The sequence below is a fragment of the Symphodus melops genome (assembly GCF_947650265.1).
Source record: "Symphodus melops genome assembly, chromosome: 7".
Lineage (NCBI taxonomy): Eukaryota > Metazoa > Chordata > Actinopteri > Labriformes > Labridae > Symphodus > Symphodus melops.
In genome coordinates this window covers 10,647,598-10,667,257 of record NC_136697.1, presented here as the reverse complement: position 1 = coordinate 10,667,257, position 19,660 = coordinate 10,647,598, and the positions used below count along the sequence as shown (strand labels likewise).

Genomic DNA, 19,660 nt, shown 5'->3' with positions numbered 1-19,660 from the left:
CTGATTGGACGCTGGAGGTGACGCGCGAGGGAGAAGGAGTAGCTTTTTCAAACTTTAAGGTAGACTTTTCCCCCCTTCTTGTTTTCTTTAATTCTCTCTTTTAATATAGGGCTCCGTGCAAAGTCGGGTGTCTTTAGCTCGGTCTGGTGACGGTCTTCGAGCAATACTACGGCCATCTTCATGATCTCCATGCTACTCTGCTCCGCCTTCCTCCTCCCCCCATCTCCCCCCTTCGCCCAGACGTCAGCTACTGGAGAGCGGGCTACAGTGATTTAAATCCGGACAGAGAAGGAAGGTGTCTGTGAGAGAGACAGGAGCGTCTCCGCAAACAGTGAGAGAGCATTACAGACTGCCACACGGTGGAGCAAAGACTAAACAAACTTTTATTTTATTTTTTGAAATTTTCCAACACCTCCCCTTCCCCTGAACTCAGACACAAAGTTTTGAAATTCCACACAAACAAACTTTTTTACTAGTATCCCTCATTTCAGTTTGGCTCTACTTTTTTACACTTGTCATTTCTTTTTACAGCAGCAACACGTGCTTCTGGCTACCAGACACAACTTGTCCATATGATATTTTTCCACACAGAAAAAAAGAACAGATGCCAACGACACATTAGCCGTCGCTCAGTGCACCGGACTGCGATGATTGTGTCCAACGTGAGCCTAAGCGGCTGCGCAGGGGTCAACGGCGCTTTGTGTGCCGGAGCCGGGGAAGGGCACCTGGGGGGCGGCTCGTACCGAACCACCCTTACTCCGACTGGGAACGTGGTGGTGGCTGTGTGCCTTGGCTTCATTGGCACGTTCGGACTTTTGAACAACCTGCTGGTGCTCGTGCTCTTCTGCCGCTACAAGATGCTGCGGTCACCCATCAACCTGCTGCTGATTAACATTTCCATCAGCGACCTGCTGGTGTGCGTACTGGGAACTCCGTTCAGCTTCGCGGCCAGCACGCAGGGACGGTGGCTCATAGGAGATGCGGGCTGCGTGTGGTACGGATTCGCTAACTCGCTCTTTGGTGAGTAGACGTGCAAAGATCTAAAAATGATTTACGTTTGCTTTCTTTGTGTGGTTTTGTATGTGTGTGCTTCGATATGTTGTTTCCACATTCGGTTGTCAGTAGTGGTATGCTTCATTTGTGTGGAGCACTGCGCTTGTTGGATTAGATGTTAAGCTTCGTTCTTAGGGTAGAAATTGACTATTAAAAATAGTAGCCTATTTGATTGTTTTAAAGTATGCTGTGTTGTGCTCGCGGCGTCTTTGTTTTCACGTGAAACTATTAAGGAAAAAGCCTGAAATCACCATAAACCTTATGTTAGTAAAGTATAACAGGAAATATCGCTTATGCACCAAATACAACTATATAATAATGTATAGTATTCCAATATTCCATAGGTTTATGTGGTTTAAGGATGTTCTGATTGCTGTTGGTATTGCATTTTTTATCTCAAATTGTCTTTATTTGTATTTGAAATGTGTGGTTGTCATCATCATGCATCCTCCTCACTTATTGCAAAGGTCGTCAAGGTGTTGGTAAAAGTGCAGATTGTCGAGGGGGAAATGGAAGATAATTTCGCGCAGGTCCGTTGTTATGGATCACAGGGTGCCTTCACACGTTGATGTGCAGGTTATGTCCAAGTAATTAGTTGTGCAACAATCTTATGCGGTGCAGTTTTAGTTTTATCTTCGCTGGGGCTGTATTGTCCAATAACCTCCAAATGTGCACGTCAAATTTCATGGAAGTGTACTGCCACATGAAGTCATCTGTTCAAAAGTCATCACAAAATCGAAACTGTCGTATAGCGCTGTATGTGTAGTAGTGAAATAAAGAGGTGTGCAGCCTGCCATTAAGTGCTCTTACATGCTTGATACCATACGATGTCGTTTCTGTGCCTGAGGCGAGGGAAACATCATCACTGTTCATTAAGCTACAAGAGGAGCAGGGTTTGTGCACGTGGACACCGTCCAGGGTCCATGAGCAAGCTGTGGCAGATGCATCACCAGCATTTGTGGCAGAATAAAGTCACCCATGGGAAATCTGTTTCGTGAAAGGGGACGCTGGTCTAGCTTTGCTCAGGAGCGCTCAAATTGATGCAAATGGGCCACAGTGATGCAACTGAGGATACTGCATTTACTCAGTCACCTGGAGCCCAACCAGGCTGCAGGCTGAGCCAAAAGCAAGCTATTGTTCATCTCTGCGTGTGCCAGGAGGGCAGTAGAAAAGTTGCAAAGTAGTTTTGCATTAAACTTATAAAGCAAATATGAACATGTCCTAGTATTCAATAAAATATCTCATGTAAGCTTTTAGGTCATTTGGATGAAGACAGTTTCAAATTAATTCAAAAAAGGACACACAATTGCTCTTCTGTATCAGTTGTTCTCGCAATGTCTGATTTAAAGGTCTTTAATGAACAGGCTTTCTTTCTATCAGTCCCACTAATTGCCCTCAAGCCTTCAAAGCATTCCATAAAAACCTCTGAGGAGCAAGTAGCTTGAGTTATTGGGTTGCGAAAACAGTAATTCCTCATCTCTTTGACATGAACATGGTTATTGCTCTGCTCTGTATTAAACATGTCCCTTGCTGTCAAATCAAAGGGCATATTTCAAAGAAAATTTGCAAGTTAAAACCTGCCTCTCAAAATAAATTGTGCAGATTTTTGTTAACAAATAAAACCCAACAGAAATGAGAAGAGATGTAGTTAGACCATTCAATTTGTATTTTATAATACTAATATTTGCTTGCTGTCTGGCTCAGAAGCCCGCAGAGTACCAAACATGCTGCTTGACTGAACAATTGTGAGAAATGTCTATCTATATGCATATCATATAGAATTCATTGCATAAAAAACAGTACTATTTGATAAAATAAAGCCGATATCTGTCACTCCTCTAGTCATGTTTGAATAATTGATGATGCTTTCATTACTTTTTTCAATGCAAACTTCATCAATTATTCCTCACCACTTTTACATGCATTCACGGTCAGCTTCTTTAAAAAACAAATTCCTAAAGTTCATTGGTCATCGGATTGAGATAATGCAAACAATAGGAATGGCTTTTTACTGGTCAGAAAAAAAAATAGTTTGATAAAATATTAAGAGCTTTCTGGAATATGGCCCTCCACCCCCTTCCTTCACATTGACTGCACATAGCCCTCTGGTCCCCATGCAGTCGGCTGCCACAGCCTTATTCTGATGAAGTTTGTGAAAAGGCTCATAAATCTTTCACAAAGGGTCTCCTTCTTGCTCACACTGTGCCTAATCTCCTGATGTCTTTCTTTAATAGAAGCTGAGATATCCACTCGTAATGTCACCGTCTCACTGACAAAAAGTCAGGGCTCATATTTCCTGTTGTGGCTAAATAACTCAGATGCGTTTTTTTTGCTTGTCCTTTTTGTGACATCGATGGTGGGCAACCAAAATATGTATTCATTGATCATCTGAGACATATCATTTAGATGATTTTTTGTAATTGTTGATGATGTGCCTCCCTCTGAATCGAGGGATTGTGTTTTGGCAAACTGACAGTATGGCATTGATGGATTGTGAGGCAAAAAAAAGTCTTTACCATATTAATGGTTAATATTCTTTTTTATACTTCTGACAACACTACATGTTTTTTTACACTTCATGTCAAATTTAAACATTCACACCTCATTCTCACATTGATGACAGAGGTTGCCACTGATTCCACAGCTACCCTTCTACTGCCTTTAAGCAGCATGACAGTCAGACTGAAGGGGAGGAAAAAGTTCTTTGTGTCTTTGTAGTCAGTTCAGTTCTAACAGCTTTAAGTCTTCGCTGTCTTTCTGCTTCTTTTTATGGTATCTCATTATGAGCCCCGTCCATTCACATCCATTTATTGAAACTGTTGGGAAGGAAAGATCTCTGCATCAAGCTGGAAGAGAAACCTCTTTGGATGTTTTGTATTTTTATAAAGTGTTGCTTCGTCAGGCCTATGAAGTTTGCTCAAATGCTGTCAGCTGTGGATATGTTACCAAGACAGATGTCCTGAAGGCCTGCGTCTGAAGTTTAGTTTGTTTAGACCCGTTTTTTAAAGTCTCCTGTTATCCTCATTAAGATCTGATTTTTTTTGCTCTCTCTTTAAAAACTCACTATCAAAGTTGAAAACATGCTGATTACGCAGGCTTACACTTTGTATGGATTGCCTTTAAAACTACAAACAATGTAAGTCGGACTACCTCAAGGTGCAATCACACAGATTTGATCAAAAATCAATTATATTGTATTTATGTCTTGCCTATAGGCTTTATTATCCAAACAACTTTTCAAGGTGTATAATATATATCCAATGTTATGACCCGTTGTAAATGGGATCAGAGTAAGAAAGACAGATTTTTTTTAAAATGTAAAAGTAAAGTAAAAATTGCTAACCACAAAGGACGGAAATTTACTGTCCTTCACATTCCTCAAGAACCACAAATTCAGTCCAACTCACACCTGGGTGTATTGGACTCAAAGTGAGTGCATATAGTGAAATGTGAAGTTCATTGAATGGTTCTCGAGAAAGCTGAGAGTAACTCTTCCAGAGTGCTCAGCAATCCTCCTGCTCTGAACATGAATGCACTTCCAAAAATGCTGCATTCAATGATTCAGGGGTTTCTGCAGCACGGAACAGGCTCTTTCCTTTTCCCCATTCCTTTGTCAGCATGCCATCCTCAAACTTTTCTAAATGCACAATTAAAGTTTGGTTAACTAAACTAAATTGAATCTTGCTCTGCTTAAGAGCCTCTTGAATCAAACTTTTTTTTTCCAGCTCCTCTTGGAACAAAGTCAACAATTCTAAAACAAGATCTTTTCATTGCAGATAAATTGAGCCTGTGATGCTTCTGAGTGTGTATACTCTATGATTGTCTCCACTATCCCGCTAATACAAGTGTTATGCTGAGATTAAGCACCATGTGAAGATGTGCAACACTGACATCTACGAGGAGCCAATTCATTAAATTTCTGCCTGACAAGAGTTTGGCTCATACCAGCTACAACAGAACGAAGAGGAATTGTGTGTGTGTGTGTGTGTGTGTGTGTGTGTGTGTGTGTGTGTGTGTGTGTGTATGTGTGAGAGAGAGAGAGAGAGAGAGAGAGAGAGAGAGAGAGAGAGAGAGAGAGAGAGAGAGAGAGAGAGAGAGAGATGGCTCACAGACATCATTAAAGCTCCATTGGCTATGGACAAGCGATTCCTCAATGGCCTCGTAAAAACAGAGAGAAGGAAAGCGTGAGGGAGGGTCAGAGAGAGAAAAAGTGAAATTGATTGTTTCGATGAATAACGCCGCCTTCAGCTTTGACAAAGTCACCGCTTCTGTCTTCACAAAATCTCTGTAAAGCTCCTCTGAATGATCGATATTCCCTTCAAATTATTCAAAGTAGGGAGAGTATCTGTCATTGATGAAAGCCATTGTTAACTTGGCCTTAGCATGCTGTATTCCTGCTCCCCCTCACATTGATTCCTACTTTTGGTTGCACTTGCTTGCATCTTAGATTCTTGAGTGACTGAACCGTTGAAGTTCCTTAGCTTTGATTTCATGCCAAGGGCATGAACTGAAGACAATTTCTGTAGACACATGCCTGTACAGTATGTGTTCAATAACACACTCATACTCAGTACTTTGTCCTTTGCCATCAGCCTCCTGGCACACATTTAGCTGCTTCGCCTCTCCAGCCCAGCTCCTTCTATCTTCCTTCACTTCACTCAACGTGTTTTTTCCTGTGATGCGTGTTCTTGCATACTTCTTCTCCCATACATGCACTCTGTACAGTCAGTAGATGAGACCCCGCACTCCTGGCATACACAAGTCAGATCACACACACGCACAAATCAGCAATTATAAAGGCACAGATTTTGGATGAACAAGAACGAAAGGGTGGAGTTGCATTTGCATTACACAGGCACAGGCTACACCTGATCTGAGGGACGTTTATTTTTGCGTTAGGTAAGAAGTAATTCTCAGCAGGGGGAAAGAAAGCAGAACGATGCAGCTCCCGCCATAAAGGTCAAAGAGAGAGACACAGCTAATGAGCTGCTGAAATAAATAGTGAATAGGGAAGCCTAAAAGCAGACAGATAAATAAAGATTCTAGTTGATGAGTGTCTGGTTTGAGTCTGATTGAGTGTGAAAAAAGGTGGCAATGTACACACACTCTTTTTATTCAAGTAACAGTAGCAATACCTTTTTAATATCAGGTATTGGTAGATAAGTCAGCTAATGCAACCTTGTGTAACCATAATTTGAAAGCCACTCCACACATTGAAGAATTATCAGGTGAATTGCGATGTGAAGATAACAAGCATCAACATTACAGTGCGAGCAGAGAATCCAGTGTTATTTAGAGTTCGCAAGTTTTTGGTAATCAGTGTTTTCCGTTTATCTTTTAATCCTGCTATTCAGATGGATACTTGGCATAACCCAACACTCAAATGTATGTATAGGAATGTGCAATGGGAAAGAAAAAAATGTTTCAATTGAGATCAGATAAAACTTTGTTTGACCCAAAGGAGATTCTGGTGTCACAGTGCTACAACATTGCATGAAACTATAAGAGTAACTCACAAAAGCATTATATTTTAAAATAAGAAGGTATTTTAATAAAGCATACAAAGGTTTTGAGTTAAATGCAGTTAAACTGTGCCTAAAAGAGGATCAATAGAAGTAGTGTTGTAATATTATTTCCTTGTTTCTTCCTTGCTTAAAGACCAAATAACTTACATTTATTTGTAGTTGAATTTTCTATAGCCCATACAGTCTCTATGTCGTGATGCCTAACATGTTGTCTCTGCTGAATTTAAAATAGTATCACCCAGCAGAGAGGATTTCTTCTCTTCATGGTCATCACAGTTTGACCCAAACCTACTTATGGACATCGGAAAATTATTCCAGCTTTTCTGACTGTGCTCGTTTGCTCGCATAAGTGTGAACACATGACATGTGTAAATGTGAATGATTCAGGATGTCTTTTGTGTCCATTATCTCTTTCTCTATCTTAATGATGACGTTGCAATTAATTGTGATGCCATTGTAAAGAGTACTGAATGGGTCCCATAGTCAAACGTTTTTTGATAAATGAGCTGAAAAACATAAACTACAAATACCTGAAACTTATTTTAAGTTAAGATATGGAGTATTCACAATCCACTTCTGAGTGTGAATAGTCCTTTGTCATCAACAATCTGATGTTCTTTTACTTTTTGTCCCTACTTAGTGCTGTCTCTGTAGACCTGTGCACCTTAGCTCACTGAGGGGGGAAAACACCCAAATGAGATTCTTCAAGTAAAAACGGCTTTATCCAGTCTTGTGTTTTCCATTCAAACTGCCTTTTCCTGGATATATGTTATCAGAAAGGCAATACTGAATCCGACACTTCTAACAGACACATCAGTCAGATGCAGTGAGGGAGCAGCTGCACAGATTTGTTTTATAGCAGACATTATCAGATCAGTGGATGTTTCATTTTGGAATATTAGATTCCCCTGCTCCCATTGATCCTGACGGAAAACACCAAGATGGATGCAGGGGGAAATTTGATTTCAGATGTTATGAAGTTACTAAGTTGTTTTGGTGTTTTTTAATGTAACATTAAATCTGCATGAATAAAGCTTTTTAGATCAAGTGGTTTAGATGAGGTTTCATATTTAGAATAAACTGCAGAATTTCTTAAGAGACCATGGGAAGACATTTTTCTAACTGGTTTAGCAACATAATGTCCGTCTGTATTTCATTTTCATTTCATTTTGTGTGAATCTTAAATAGAGCTAAAAGGCTTTAGCACTTTTCACAAATGGAGCACATACTTGAATAAAATGATTAATTCATTCATTTGAATTTGTTTTCTTCATTGCATCGTATTGGTCGCACATTGACCTTATCTTTTATGTGAAAGGGAGCTGGCACCTCATAAGCATTCACATAAAAGATCTGGTTCATAAAGCTAACTCGTTTGCCAACAACACATAACTAAATATCAGTCTGTCATCTCAAAGTTGTGCTATACTGCACAACATATGATGATAACTCAGAATTTGGTTTTAAAGGCAACATAAAAAGTTACTGTGAAGAGCAAATATCATCCATGTACAATACATATTTCATATGGTAAGAAACACTGATATGACACATCTAGAGGTAGAGTTGAGGAATTGATCTGGTATTGGGAGAGAAAAGAATTGGTTGATAAATCACTGCACCATGAAAGCTTATCACATGCAAACAGAGAAACTGGATCAAAAACTGCTTTACATTTTTTTTAAATTTATCTAAACTACATAAAAAAATATGCCAGTTGTCATGTGTAAATGAAAAAAACAACACATTTATTAACTTATGATATATTAGCAAGACACCCTTATAAACCCCGATATATAAACCCTGATAAATCTGCCGATTATGAGGTCAAGAGTCAAATGTTAGGAAGTTTAAAATTGGGGTCGTGGTTGAAAGAAGGAACATGACTGATAAAATAGAGGGTATGTCCACTTCACAGAAATCATGACCCTAAATTAATACTGACCTCCGCTCTAAAATGTTTTTTTTTTTCAAGAGAAAAAAGATTATATGGCTTTGACTTTTTATTTTAAAGTCTCTCTTAATTTAACTTTGGAAGATACTTCCCCCCTTTTATGTTGCTTACTCAAATTAAAGTTATTCCAGTCATGTTTTGGTTCAAGGGAACACATGTTACTTTTGGGCTTCTGACAACTTAAACCATAGACCAGTCCCTCCAGGAAGTCACGATTGCAACAATATTCCCTGTGATCTCTGAGCGACCTTGCAATTTTGTCCAATCACTGCAACTTTTCTGCAAATGTGAAAAATCAAAATAGTTTTCCCTGCGACTTTCACCATTCAGAATAGTCCCCCGCGAAAACAGCGAGCTATATGTCACCAAACTCACTTCCCTATTTATATGCACTCAGGACTCCTCCTGTCCGTCCTGTCTCCATGACAACAGTTTGTTGACAAAGTGCTGCTGTGTAGCTAACACTGCTCCGTCACTTTTTACTGAATGTTTAATATTTTTGATCATTTTTTAACCCAGCAGACACGGAGCATAGACGATCTGGGTACAAGATACGAAAGGCACGAAGTCAACAGTGCCTTTCAGAAAAGATGGAAGAGCTCGGCGTGGCCACACAAAAATGACAGTGTGTGTGTGAGAGGGAGACGTCAGTGAGAAAGGCAAATGAATATGCTTCACAAAGTAAATCGCTCTGCTCAGGTTAAAATATCACTCAATCACATCAAAGTGTGTGCAAGAAAATAATTGACATGAAAAAAATTGCAACTATTTTGCAATTTTTGCTTCCTGCCACGATTTAATTGCAAAAAGCAGATAAAAACATCGCAACCTGCATTGCAATTTTTCTGGAAAAACTGCCTTGAATTCAGGCATTTTAGGCCGCAACAATCCCCCAAAAAGTCCACAAAATCCTGGAAGAACTGATAGACTGAATAAAACAAAAGACCTAATCCCCCGGATGTCAAGCATCGGCGTCTTGACTGCTTGAATGAAGCATGAACTTCAGGATATGACACCACCATCTGGAGCCAGGAGTGACCATATGTGGGAAAAAGGGTGGAGATATAGAGGGGCAGGTTGGCAAATAGGAAGTTTCCAAAGTTAAACAATTGACAATGGAGGCTTCTTTATTAGCTGGCAAATTGTTTCTAGAATGCTGTAAGCATGCGTTACTTGTTACGAAACAGCGTACTAGACAAGATTAAGGTGTACTGACAACGATTCAGAGGTGAGGTTACGCTAATGTCAGCACAGTAGCATCCTGGGAGAAGAATGTTGTGCTTGGTAAGCAAACAACAGGCAAAGTATCATTCACCTGCACCCATGAGCTATCCATAACTACCGATATTATTTTTTCTCTACACCAGTTAAATAACGAGAATGAAGAGTTGCATTGTAGTGTATTTTCAGAAAGGAAAACATCGCTCACAAGAACAAAGCAAAAAGCTAAACAACATTGCTTCGAGAGAGCCTGGTGCTGGAGACTTGGAAAACTCAAATAATGTGATCACTAATACAAGGAGCTGAGGAAACAAAGCAATGCTAAAGTTGCTTTATAATTTAGTTACTTTTTCACAGTAGTGTGACAAAAAACAGAGTAAAGAATGAATCATGAACAATTTAATAACAAACTAAGAATGATACGGTTCTTGATTCTAAGTCTTTTATTAATATTGGTTAACAGTTTGTAAATTATTAGCTCATTCTTGATAACACGGTCTAACAGTCTAACACGTTATCACTTCTCCTACCAAAGTTGACCCTAAACAGATGTTTAACTGAATCAACAGAACTGAAAGACAGGCAGAATAAGGGTAGAACTGAGCAGTGTTAAAAACCTCTTTTGTCAGAAAACAATGGAAACCTGTTTGGGATTGGTTGCTATGAGTCGTGAGCTCCGATCAAACAGAAGCACAAATGGATTGTTTTACAACTCTGTTGAATTTGTAATATTGCCGTTTCACAGCCAATAAAAAGTGCAGGAAAAGCGACATGAGCGTTAAATCTGAGGGAAACAGATGCGCATTATGCCTTGCTGTGCCAAAGAGGCTCTGCAAGCAGAGGTATATATACAGCTCCATCCATGTATTTACACACAAACACCCTGCCAAACCATCATCCTCAAACACTGAGCTAAAATGTGTTTCTCCAACTTTGCTTTCCCTCCTACTGTCCCCTCCTGACTGTCTACCTTTAATCGCTCATCCTGCTGCTTTTGGAGCTCGGCTAAAGGTCTAGACCGCCTTTTTAGAAAAAGAAGCATCAAGGAAAGGTCCGCTTCACTGCCAGTGAAAATCAATGGGCATGAAGGATGGCCTCGTGGATCATAATGGCTTAAAAACAAATACCGAACAGGATAAAAAGGCTAAGGGGTCAGCTTGAACACTGAGCTACAAACTCCTGCTGTTCTGCTTGAAATACTGAGATGGAAAAATGTAGAAATATTGACATAGAAAGTGTGTGTGTGTTAAGATGTTAAAGTAGGGGTAGAAAGATTCCTTTGTGTGGCTTTTTACTGCAGAGGAACCACAGGTAGTGCTGCTGTTACTGATGTACAGTCGTGTGGATGTTTGCTGCAGGACCTGGCATGAGAGCTATATATTAGCTGAATCTACAACCACACAGTTTTATTATGCTGCTCTTTTCACTCTGCCAATTATTTTTTAAAGGCAGAACCTGCCCTCCCTCTGAGCGTTGTAAACCATAAAGCTGTTTTTAGCTGCACTTTTGATTTCAGAGAGAGCTGTGGAGCTTTAAATCACATTGACTGTGGATGTTTTCCTTCCAAGAGTTGATTATATTTGGACAGACGGTGTGTTTCTGTCTCCATGTGACGGCCCCGTTAAATGTGACGTACAATAACCTGGGTGTAAAAAGAAACTATACACCTGTACATGATGTTTTTACTGTTATCTTGCTATCACATTGGATTTTTTTTATGAAAGCTGCATGCGAACATGCAACCATACATTTGATTTACTCCTTCTTCCTGTGATAATGAGTAAAGTCGAGTTGTTTCCATGAGATGAAAAAACAAGATTTGATATATGCTAATCTGGCCTCCTTATTAGTGTGCTATGGCTGCATGGTAAGTCATCGTCTGGCTTTATTCATTGTCATCTACATGGTGTTTCGTTTATTGGTTACCTATATATTTATATACCCTGTCTTCTTGTAGGCATCGTCTCCTTGATCTCCCTGGCTGTCCTCTCTTATGAGCGCTACAGCACCATGATGACCCCAACTGAGGCGGACTCGTCCAACTACTGTAAGATCTCCCTGGGCATCACCCTGTCATGGGTCTACTCCCTCATCTGGACCATGCCACCGCTCTTTGGCTGGAGCAGCTACGGCCCAGAGGGTCCCGGGACAACCTGCTCCGTTGTCTGGTCGGCCAAGACGGCGAATAACATCTCTTACATAATCTGCCTGTTTGTGTTCTGCCTCATCGTGCCATTTGTCGTGATCGTGTTCAGCTACGGCAAGCTGCTGTGTGCCATCAGACAGGTGAGTGAACATGGGGACTGGGAAGGCTTCCACTTGAAAGTGACTTTAATTACGGGATAGATCATTACAGAGCATCAAATTATTGTTTATGCAATGTTTTTTTTTTGCAGCCTGCACTTCCACTGTTATGGATTACATTACACACACAGACTTTGTAGGGGTTTAGTAACAAAGCTTTGAAAAACCCAATGTGCAATACCCAACTAAAATCAAACAGCAGACAGAGTAAGTAACTAGTCCAATGAACACCAACTACAAAAGAACACATACCACTAAGGAGTGGGAAGAGGCCAATACAGAGCCAAAAGCACGTTAATACTTTGTCAATTGAATTTGCAATGATCAGAAGGCCAGGAAAATGATCCAATTACTGTTGTTTCATGTAACGTTTGTCGGGCTGATTGACATTATCATTATCTGACAGCCGTTGGCCATAGAGCACTTTCACTTTTCAACATCTAGAATTATAAGTCCACCAATTGGAAAATTCCAAAGCCTGAACATTATCATAACATTGAAACAAGTCACTCATTACCATATAGTAGCAGAGAGAGATGGAGTAGCCATTAAACCTCTCACTGCATGCTTCAAGCTTTTAGGCAACTTCTGTTTACTTCTATGACTCTATGGGCCTGATTTACTAAACGTTTGCGTGTATTAAAACGTGTGCAAACTTGATACCACCAGCAAGAAATGGTATTATCTGATCTACTAACAGCGTGCAGTGACGATTGCGTCTTTCATATGAGCAAAACAACACGTATTGTCCAAATAGTACGTTCGCCTTAATGAATATGCAAAACGAGGCGTTTCTGCCTCAGTGTGCAAAATACTGGGAGGAGAAAATGCAAAGAAGGTAAGTTAGTAAACACAATGTGATTTACCAAGCCAGGCAAAAATTGCGGCGATTGTGACGGTGTCTGAATTTCACACCTTTGAAAGGAACGTGCCAATCCAGGAGCCCCGGTGTTATGCACTGCAGGCTGCAGTTAGGAGGAGACATAGGCACAATAAAAGGAGGCGTAAAGATCGCTTTTGTTCCCCCCACACATTTTAACATGTTTGAATGACAGAAAAATAAATGACATGCATTTATTTTTTATTTGACTTCAATAATAGTGAAAAAACAAGATAAACACCATGATTAAACTAATATTACTGAACATCCGCAGCCTCTGCATTGTAAAGAATTGCAACACTGACATTACATTTTAACTGGGAATTTCCTTTTTCCCGGGTTGCACGTCTGTTACAAAAGGTCCAATTTCCTTCCTTCCATCATCCATCCATCCTCACATCCATCCCTTCAACGCTCCATCTATCCAGTTATCCCTGTTAGAAAATTGTAATGTTTTTTTCATCCTGACATACAGCTTCTTTGAGGCAGATAAACCAATTCTTCAGCTAAGAAATGTTTTATCCCAAAGCTGTACACATTTATTCAATACACTTTCATTAAATTGCCTTCTTTTTAAATGACTGTTTTATATTCGAGCTAATTAGGAAACATAAATTCTGGCTATATGACACTAGAGCAAGTCCAGCAAGTCAGTGACTGGGTCTTTTGCTGGAGCTGCATTCCCCAGGGTTACACCCCATTTGGTTTACACACTTAAAATATCGCCTTCAAGAAAGCAGGGACTGGACTGATGTGTTTAATATAATGATCTCCACATCTAATTTTAAGCATGTTTAACCAAAGCTCATATACAACAAGCATCTCAAAATAGGACAAGAGTTTAAACTCCTCCAAATTGTGTATTTTTGGGCCTAAAGAGAGAACTAAAAACTTGAAAACCTAAAAATGGAAATGTAACTCTTCTTCAGCTAACATTCAGGAAAGCTTTGAAGATGTTCTAAAACAGACTGAGTTAAGGCAGAAAAAGATGCACACAAGATAGGAGACATGTTCACTAATCATTTTGAGCTCATTCAAAATTAGGTTCTGAGAAATCCCCTGACAACCGAATGACAAACAAAACTATTGAGTAAAGTCATACTGACAGACAGTAATAATATAAATAAAGTCTTACAATCCTCTCCTTTGATCTGGATAATGAATAAAGGCCCAAATTATGTACAATACGTATTCATTTGGAGGACAGCTGATCATCTGGAGAATTTTTCTCTCCGTGGCTGTAAGCTGTGTCATGATGTAACCCATGTTTGTGTTTTCACACACTGTCCCACACTGACTGACTGGAGGAATATTCAGGGAGACAGTGTGGAAGGTTGCACTCTCTCCCTCTCCTGGGAGAGGCCACACACACACACACACACGCACACATGCACGCACGAACACACACACAGAGAAATACACATGCACACTATCACACACAAACATACTGTACACAGTAATACACACAGTAGTTGCATCGTTTGCAATGAGAAGTCCCAGAGCAATTTCCCAGAGCTACAACTCACTCAGACTGAAAACATCATTGTGTGAGGTCCACTTTGTTTTTTTTCTTACTTGTCTTTTTCATAGCTATTTAAAACATGAGAGCACTGAGATACTGGGATCAGAGAGTATCCAGGACAGAGTATTGTAAGGACAAGCAGTCTTTTTTCTGCCCATAAACCTTTTTACTTCAACTATGGAAGATGTTTAAACTTTATTTAAAAGGGTATGTAGTTGGGTTCAAAATAGAATTTGAGCTCAAAGGCTTAGTTATTTATCAGTACACAGGATAAGTTTTTATTCAGGCTAAAAGTTATTTGTACATGTGTGTAATTAGGGGCTTGACTTAGTTGACTAATAGGTAGACACGCTGTAGCTGTTTCCCAGGCTTAAGACCCGACTCAGCTCCAAGTCTTTGTCTGTTACGAAATTGATGAAAAGTTAGGTTAAGACAGCATTCCAATAGTCTATGCCATTGTTGGGCTTTTGATCACCTCTTTAGGCTGATGTCAAAGAGCATATGTCCACAGTCACAGTTTATACAGTTTATCGTCTATCTTTCAGAACCAGCTCAAATTCTTTCCTTAGACCCTGCAGGTCTTTGTGTTTATTTTAGGTAACTATTACTTTCCTTCACTAACTCATAAATTGTTTTTTTTTTATAAATGCTATGTGGACTTTATGTGAAAAGCCTCTATGACTGTGTCCCTTCTAAAAATCGGAAAAAGTTTATTTCTGTTTTAAGCCTGTACTAAGATTTTGAGATTACCACACATCCAATTTACTCTGTTCTTCAAACCACTTCACAAATGGGAATATTCTTTGGGATATTTGTTTTAAATTTGAATTTTTGAATTGTCAAGTTGTTTGTCTCCATGTCACACAAGTGCATGTCTAAGAGGAGACAGCTGAAGTGATGTGGAGTCTGAGCTGAAGTGCACCCTATGTCTCTCAGACGTTGGTTTCCTGGGAGACGAAGTGAGTCCAGTCCTATCAGAGCAGCAGATTTCTAATAGTAAACCTAAGAAACCACAGAGAGTTGATCTATTGCTCTGAAAAAGAAAGACTGTCATCTTCTGCTATAAGGTCTGCCACTGAACTGAACCTAGCCAGAAAATTCACTGCATTTCAAAAAACAAATCTTTGCTAATTGAAAAAATAACCAAAGGGGGGCAATTGGGCAGCCTTCTTCTTCCATCTACACTTCACATTGTTTCTGCGAGGCCAGCGTGTAATGTGTGCAAATTGCCTGCAACCACCATGTTTTGGAAAGGCTGAATATATTCTGTATTTCTGTAAGGCTTTGTCCCTTTTGCCTCCTTTGTCTTAAATATCTGTAATATGTCAGCTTAGATTTCTTGTCCCCATTTCTCATCCTTTGTGCAGGACTTCATGTGCATCCTTTATCTTAGCTAGCAGTGCTGTTTCTGGGTTACCCTTTTTCCACTAACAAGGCTTTATATGGTGATAATTCTCCTGTCAGTTCATATTGGTTAACACCAGCTGAGACAGCTATAAGTTGGTCAGCACTTTGTCCACTCAAAGCTAAAAGGGTTGAATATCTCATGTAATAAGTTGACACTCAATGGAACAGGTATACCTAATAAGATTAGGTTCTTTCCAAATTCAGATTCATTGCCTCTTCCCCATACATTGTAAGACCTTATCTAGATGTTGCTTTTCAGTTTCATAACATAATACACGTGTTTTTCGATTGCCACGATGTGGCAATTTGAATCTACAAGCTAAATGTGCTAACATTAGTCTGCTAACACAACAATGCAGGCCACAGGCAATTGTAGCAAAACCAAGGACGATTTTTGTCAGCTGCTTGCAATAAACTCAGTGGAGAGGGGTTGGAGGTCTGTCGCCGGAGGAAAGCGAAGGTTTTTAGTATGTCGTAGAAGCAGCCAAACAGCAATTTTTTTTATTGCATGCTGGTGCTCAAGGGCGACATCTACTGAATCAAAAAGTTGCAAAGAAAAAATGATGTCATCCAGTATCTTGCCCTAGGTTTCACCTGCAGAATGGTGAAGATAGACCTCAGTGTGTGGTTGGTCTATTAGCTGCAGACAGTAAGTGAAGCAGAACAAGTTAAGACATTGAGACGCCACATTAGAGAAAATCTTTTAGAATTAATGAATGCTGTTGCACGTAAAATTTTTGGCAGTTGCAAGCAGGTTACAAGAGAGGTAAAGGGGGGATTTTTCCTCTGCGGATAATGTTGATAAAGTCTTGAGATCAATCAAAGGTGTAATCCTAAAAATGTTAATTACACCAGTGCATTACAATAAAAACACAGCTGGGGTAGTCAATTATTATTTTACATGATAAAAAAAAAGAATGGTAAATCACACATTTTCCCAGGTAATTAAGACATAAATGATCCAAAACCCAGCAAATTATATTAATTTGGATTAAGAATCAATGATAGCAAGAATGTATTTTATAACTGGCAAGCCACACTGTGTCTCGCCCTGGATGTAGCAAACTGTGGCCTTGGCTTTACTGCTCTCACTGGAACACATACTCCATACAGCAATGAGATTACGAATACTATACAAGCAGCACAAGATTAAACCTGTACAAGATTAACACAGATTAAGGAGAAAACAAACAGCAATCCTTCAACTGCATTCTGAAATATTTTATAGTACTATGAGGAAAACGAGCAGAATTTAAGTATTTCATTAGACTTAAGCTTTATGTTTCAAATGGAAACAGTTGTGCTCCCCTATTGAACCCTTTACCTGTTCTATTTATTGTCTTTCTGCTGTGTGGATACTGTTGGAGCTTTATTTTGGCACTTAAAATGGAACATTCAAATGTAAGAAGAAACTGGTCTTACTTACAGTGAATGATGAATGGGCCTTTTGAATCTGCCTGATCGACTCTAGTGTTGAACACTGTGCAGTTTGTTGGAGCTATATGTTATCTTTTTAATTAAACAAAAATGAATTTGAACGTTTTTTTGTTTTTTTAGCTTGACACATACAAATCGCTGATCTTGGATGCTCTGGTTGAACTCAAACCAGTATTGCTTTTTTGAAGACCAAAGCCTTTACATGTTACATGTGGTGCACTGAAAAGCACACTTTGAAACCATTTTTTCTCTCTCTGAGGATTGACAATATGTCATCTTTTTCAACATCCTACAATAAATATGGTCTGCTGAACTACCTGATATGAATGTCCTCCATATTTGGTAAATTGCAACTGATCAAAATGAATTGATAATAGGCTAAGAGGAGCCAAACAATTACCAAAGAACCCCTATATATATTTGCCACCAAAGAAACTTTAGCTTTGTAAACAGGGTCCCACATGCAAACCTTGACAAAAATGTGACGTCTTATTTGGTTTTTCAGGTGATAACAAAGTAATTGTCATTAAATTAGACATAATTCAATTTGGTTCAACACTTATCCTATTGTTGTGTTGCCAGGAAACAGTAGATCCATCTAAGTGGTTTAATTATTGACGCTCTGTCACTCAATTCTAATCAAGTTCATAAAATCTTTCCTGTATCTGTTCTTCGATTGTTAATTTAGCAATAATGACATTAAAACAAACAAGCAGCTTTATTTGAATTCACACTTCCAGAAGGAGAATCAAAGGGGCAACAGAAACTGTTCCCCGTCTTGTCTCAATATCTTTGCTTTTGGTCTGGATTCTAAATGTGAATTATATGTCCCTGTAGAAATGTGGAGGTACTTTCAAATGCTACAATATTTATCCAAAATGCTGACAATATCAGGAGGAAGAGAACAAGTCGGAGAGAAGGAGAGGAGTAGTGACAGACTATGACCACATATGTCCTAATTTTATGCTGGCCTACATCAGCTGCAGTGACCTTGCACTGGTCATGAGATAATTTCATTGGCCCCAAACAGATTTTTTTTTCTACTCGTGCATATTTGATAACTTCGTGACCTGCAATCGTATCATACAAAAATAGGTAGAGAGTGCACCAGAGGAGAAGTGTAATGCAAATGATGTGGTGCAGCTTGGATCAAAAATTTAAACTTCCATCTCCATTTGTGCTGTGAAAAGAGTTTGTTAAACGCATCTCTACCTTCTTGATAGAAGAAGCAGAGGTGCAACCCTTAAAACACAGAGGACAAACCAGGTAGGTGGAAAGTTGTTGAGTTCTATAATATTTCTCATGTCTAGTAAGACTTTTTATGCAGAATTTGGCTGACAGGGTCACACATTCTTTCTACTGGAAATGGCATACATCCGGGCTAAAGAATGCAACAAAGAGAAGTAAAAAAACATCTTCTTTTGATTCATCAGGAAAATGTTAAAGTATGTATCTGCAAAGAGAAAATATCAGTAACATCAAAACTGACACCATTATATTAACCTTGACAACTTTTGGTTTATAATGTTTGAAGGTGAAGAAATGCTTCAAATCATACCTAGTTACAAGTAAGTCAAATGACTGCTACTATTGCATGAGTCAATTTATTATTTTTGCAGGTTTATTGCAGTGAAGTGCTTCTTCCAAACGCTAACTCTGATGCTTAGCATATTTTAAATATTGATATTTCTAATATGTTTTGATGAATTTTGGATTTCAATAAACCTATTTCTGGTGGATATGCAGCATTCATTTCTGAATATCAGCATGTAAGAAACCTATGATATATTTAGCTTATCGTGTTTGGGGTCATGCTGGACAGCAAATCACAGGGCTGACATATAGAGACAAACAGCCTGTAACATTACCACTCACAGTTACAACCAATTGAGAATCACACGAAACCAGCCCATGCACGGGGTCTCCATGGAGAGAAGTTACACATTTTACGCAGAAAGGCCAGTAACTGGATTTTCAGAGCAGCATTTCAATGGGAGAAGACATATGAGACAGGTAAAAAGCATGAACATCTTTCTTCTGTCCAAAGACTGAAGTTGCCTTATCTGATTGTTAATTGAAGTTGTTTACTTGAGTTTTATTAAATGTTCTAAATGTCCCAAAAAAGCTTGTCAATGTCAATGTTATATTTATGAAACACGACCAGTACAGTACTGCACCTTTGGTATAGCGATGAGCTCTGTGTCTCTGCTCACATAGTACAACATGCCAGTCAGTTTGTTTGTGTTTATTCCTTTGATCATTTTCAGTCCACAGATGTCTACCCCATAGAATGTCTAAAAACTCAACACACACGTTAAAAAACAGAAACGTGGCAGACACAGAGCAGATTCAAATAT

General features: G+C 39.2%; 1 protein-coding gene across 1 annotated transcript in view; it reads left to right on the top strand.

The window, feature by feature from the left end:
* The first annotated feature begins 235 nt into the window (after window positions 1-235).
* tmtopsa (teleost multiple tissue opsin a) overlaps window positions 236-19,660 on the top strand; it is a 64,694-nt gene continuing 45,269 nt past the window's right edge. The window contains exons 1-2 of the mRNA XM_079347346.1: window positions 236-1,020; window positions 11,711-12,039. Coding sequence (XP_079203472.1) covers window positions 573-1,020; window positions 11,711-12,039 — 777 coding nt within the window. The 5' untranslated portion in view covers window positions 236-572. The remainder of the gene's footprint in view (window positions 1,021-11,710; window positions 12,040-19,660) is intronic.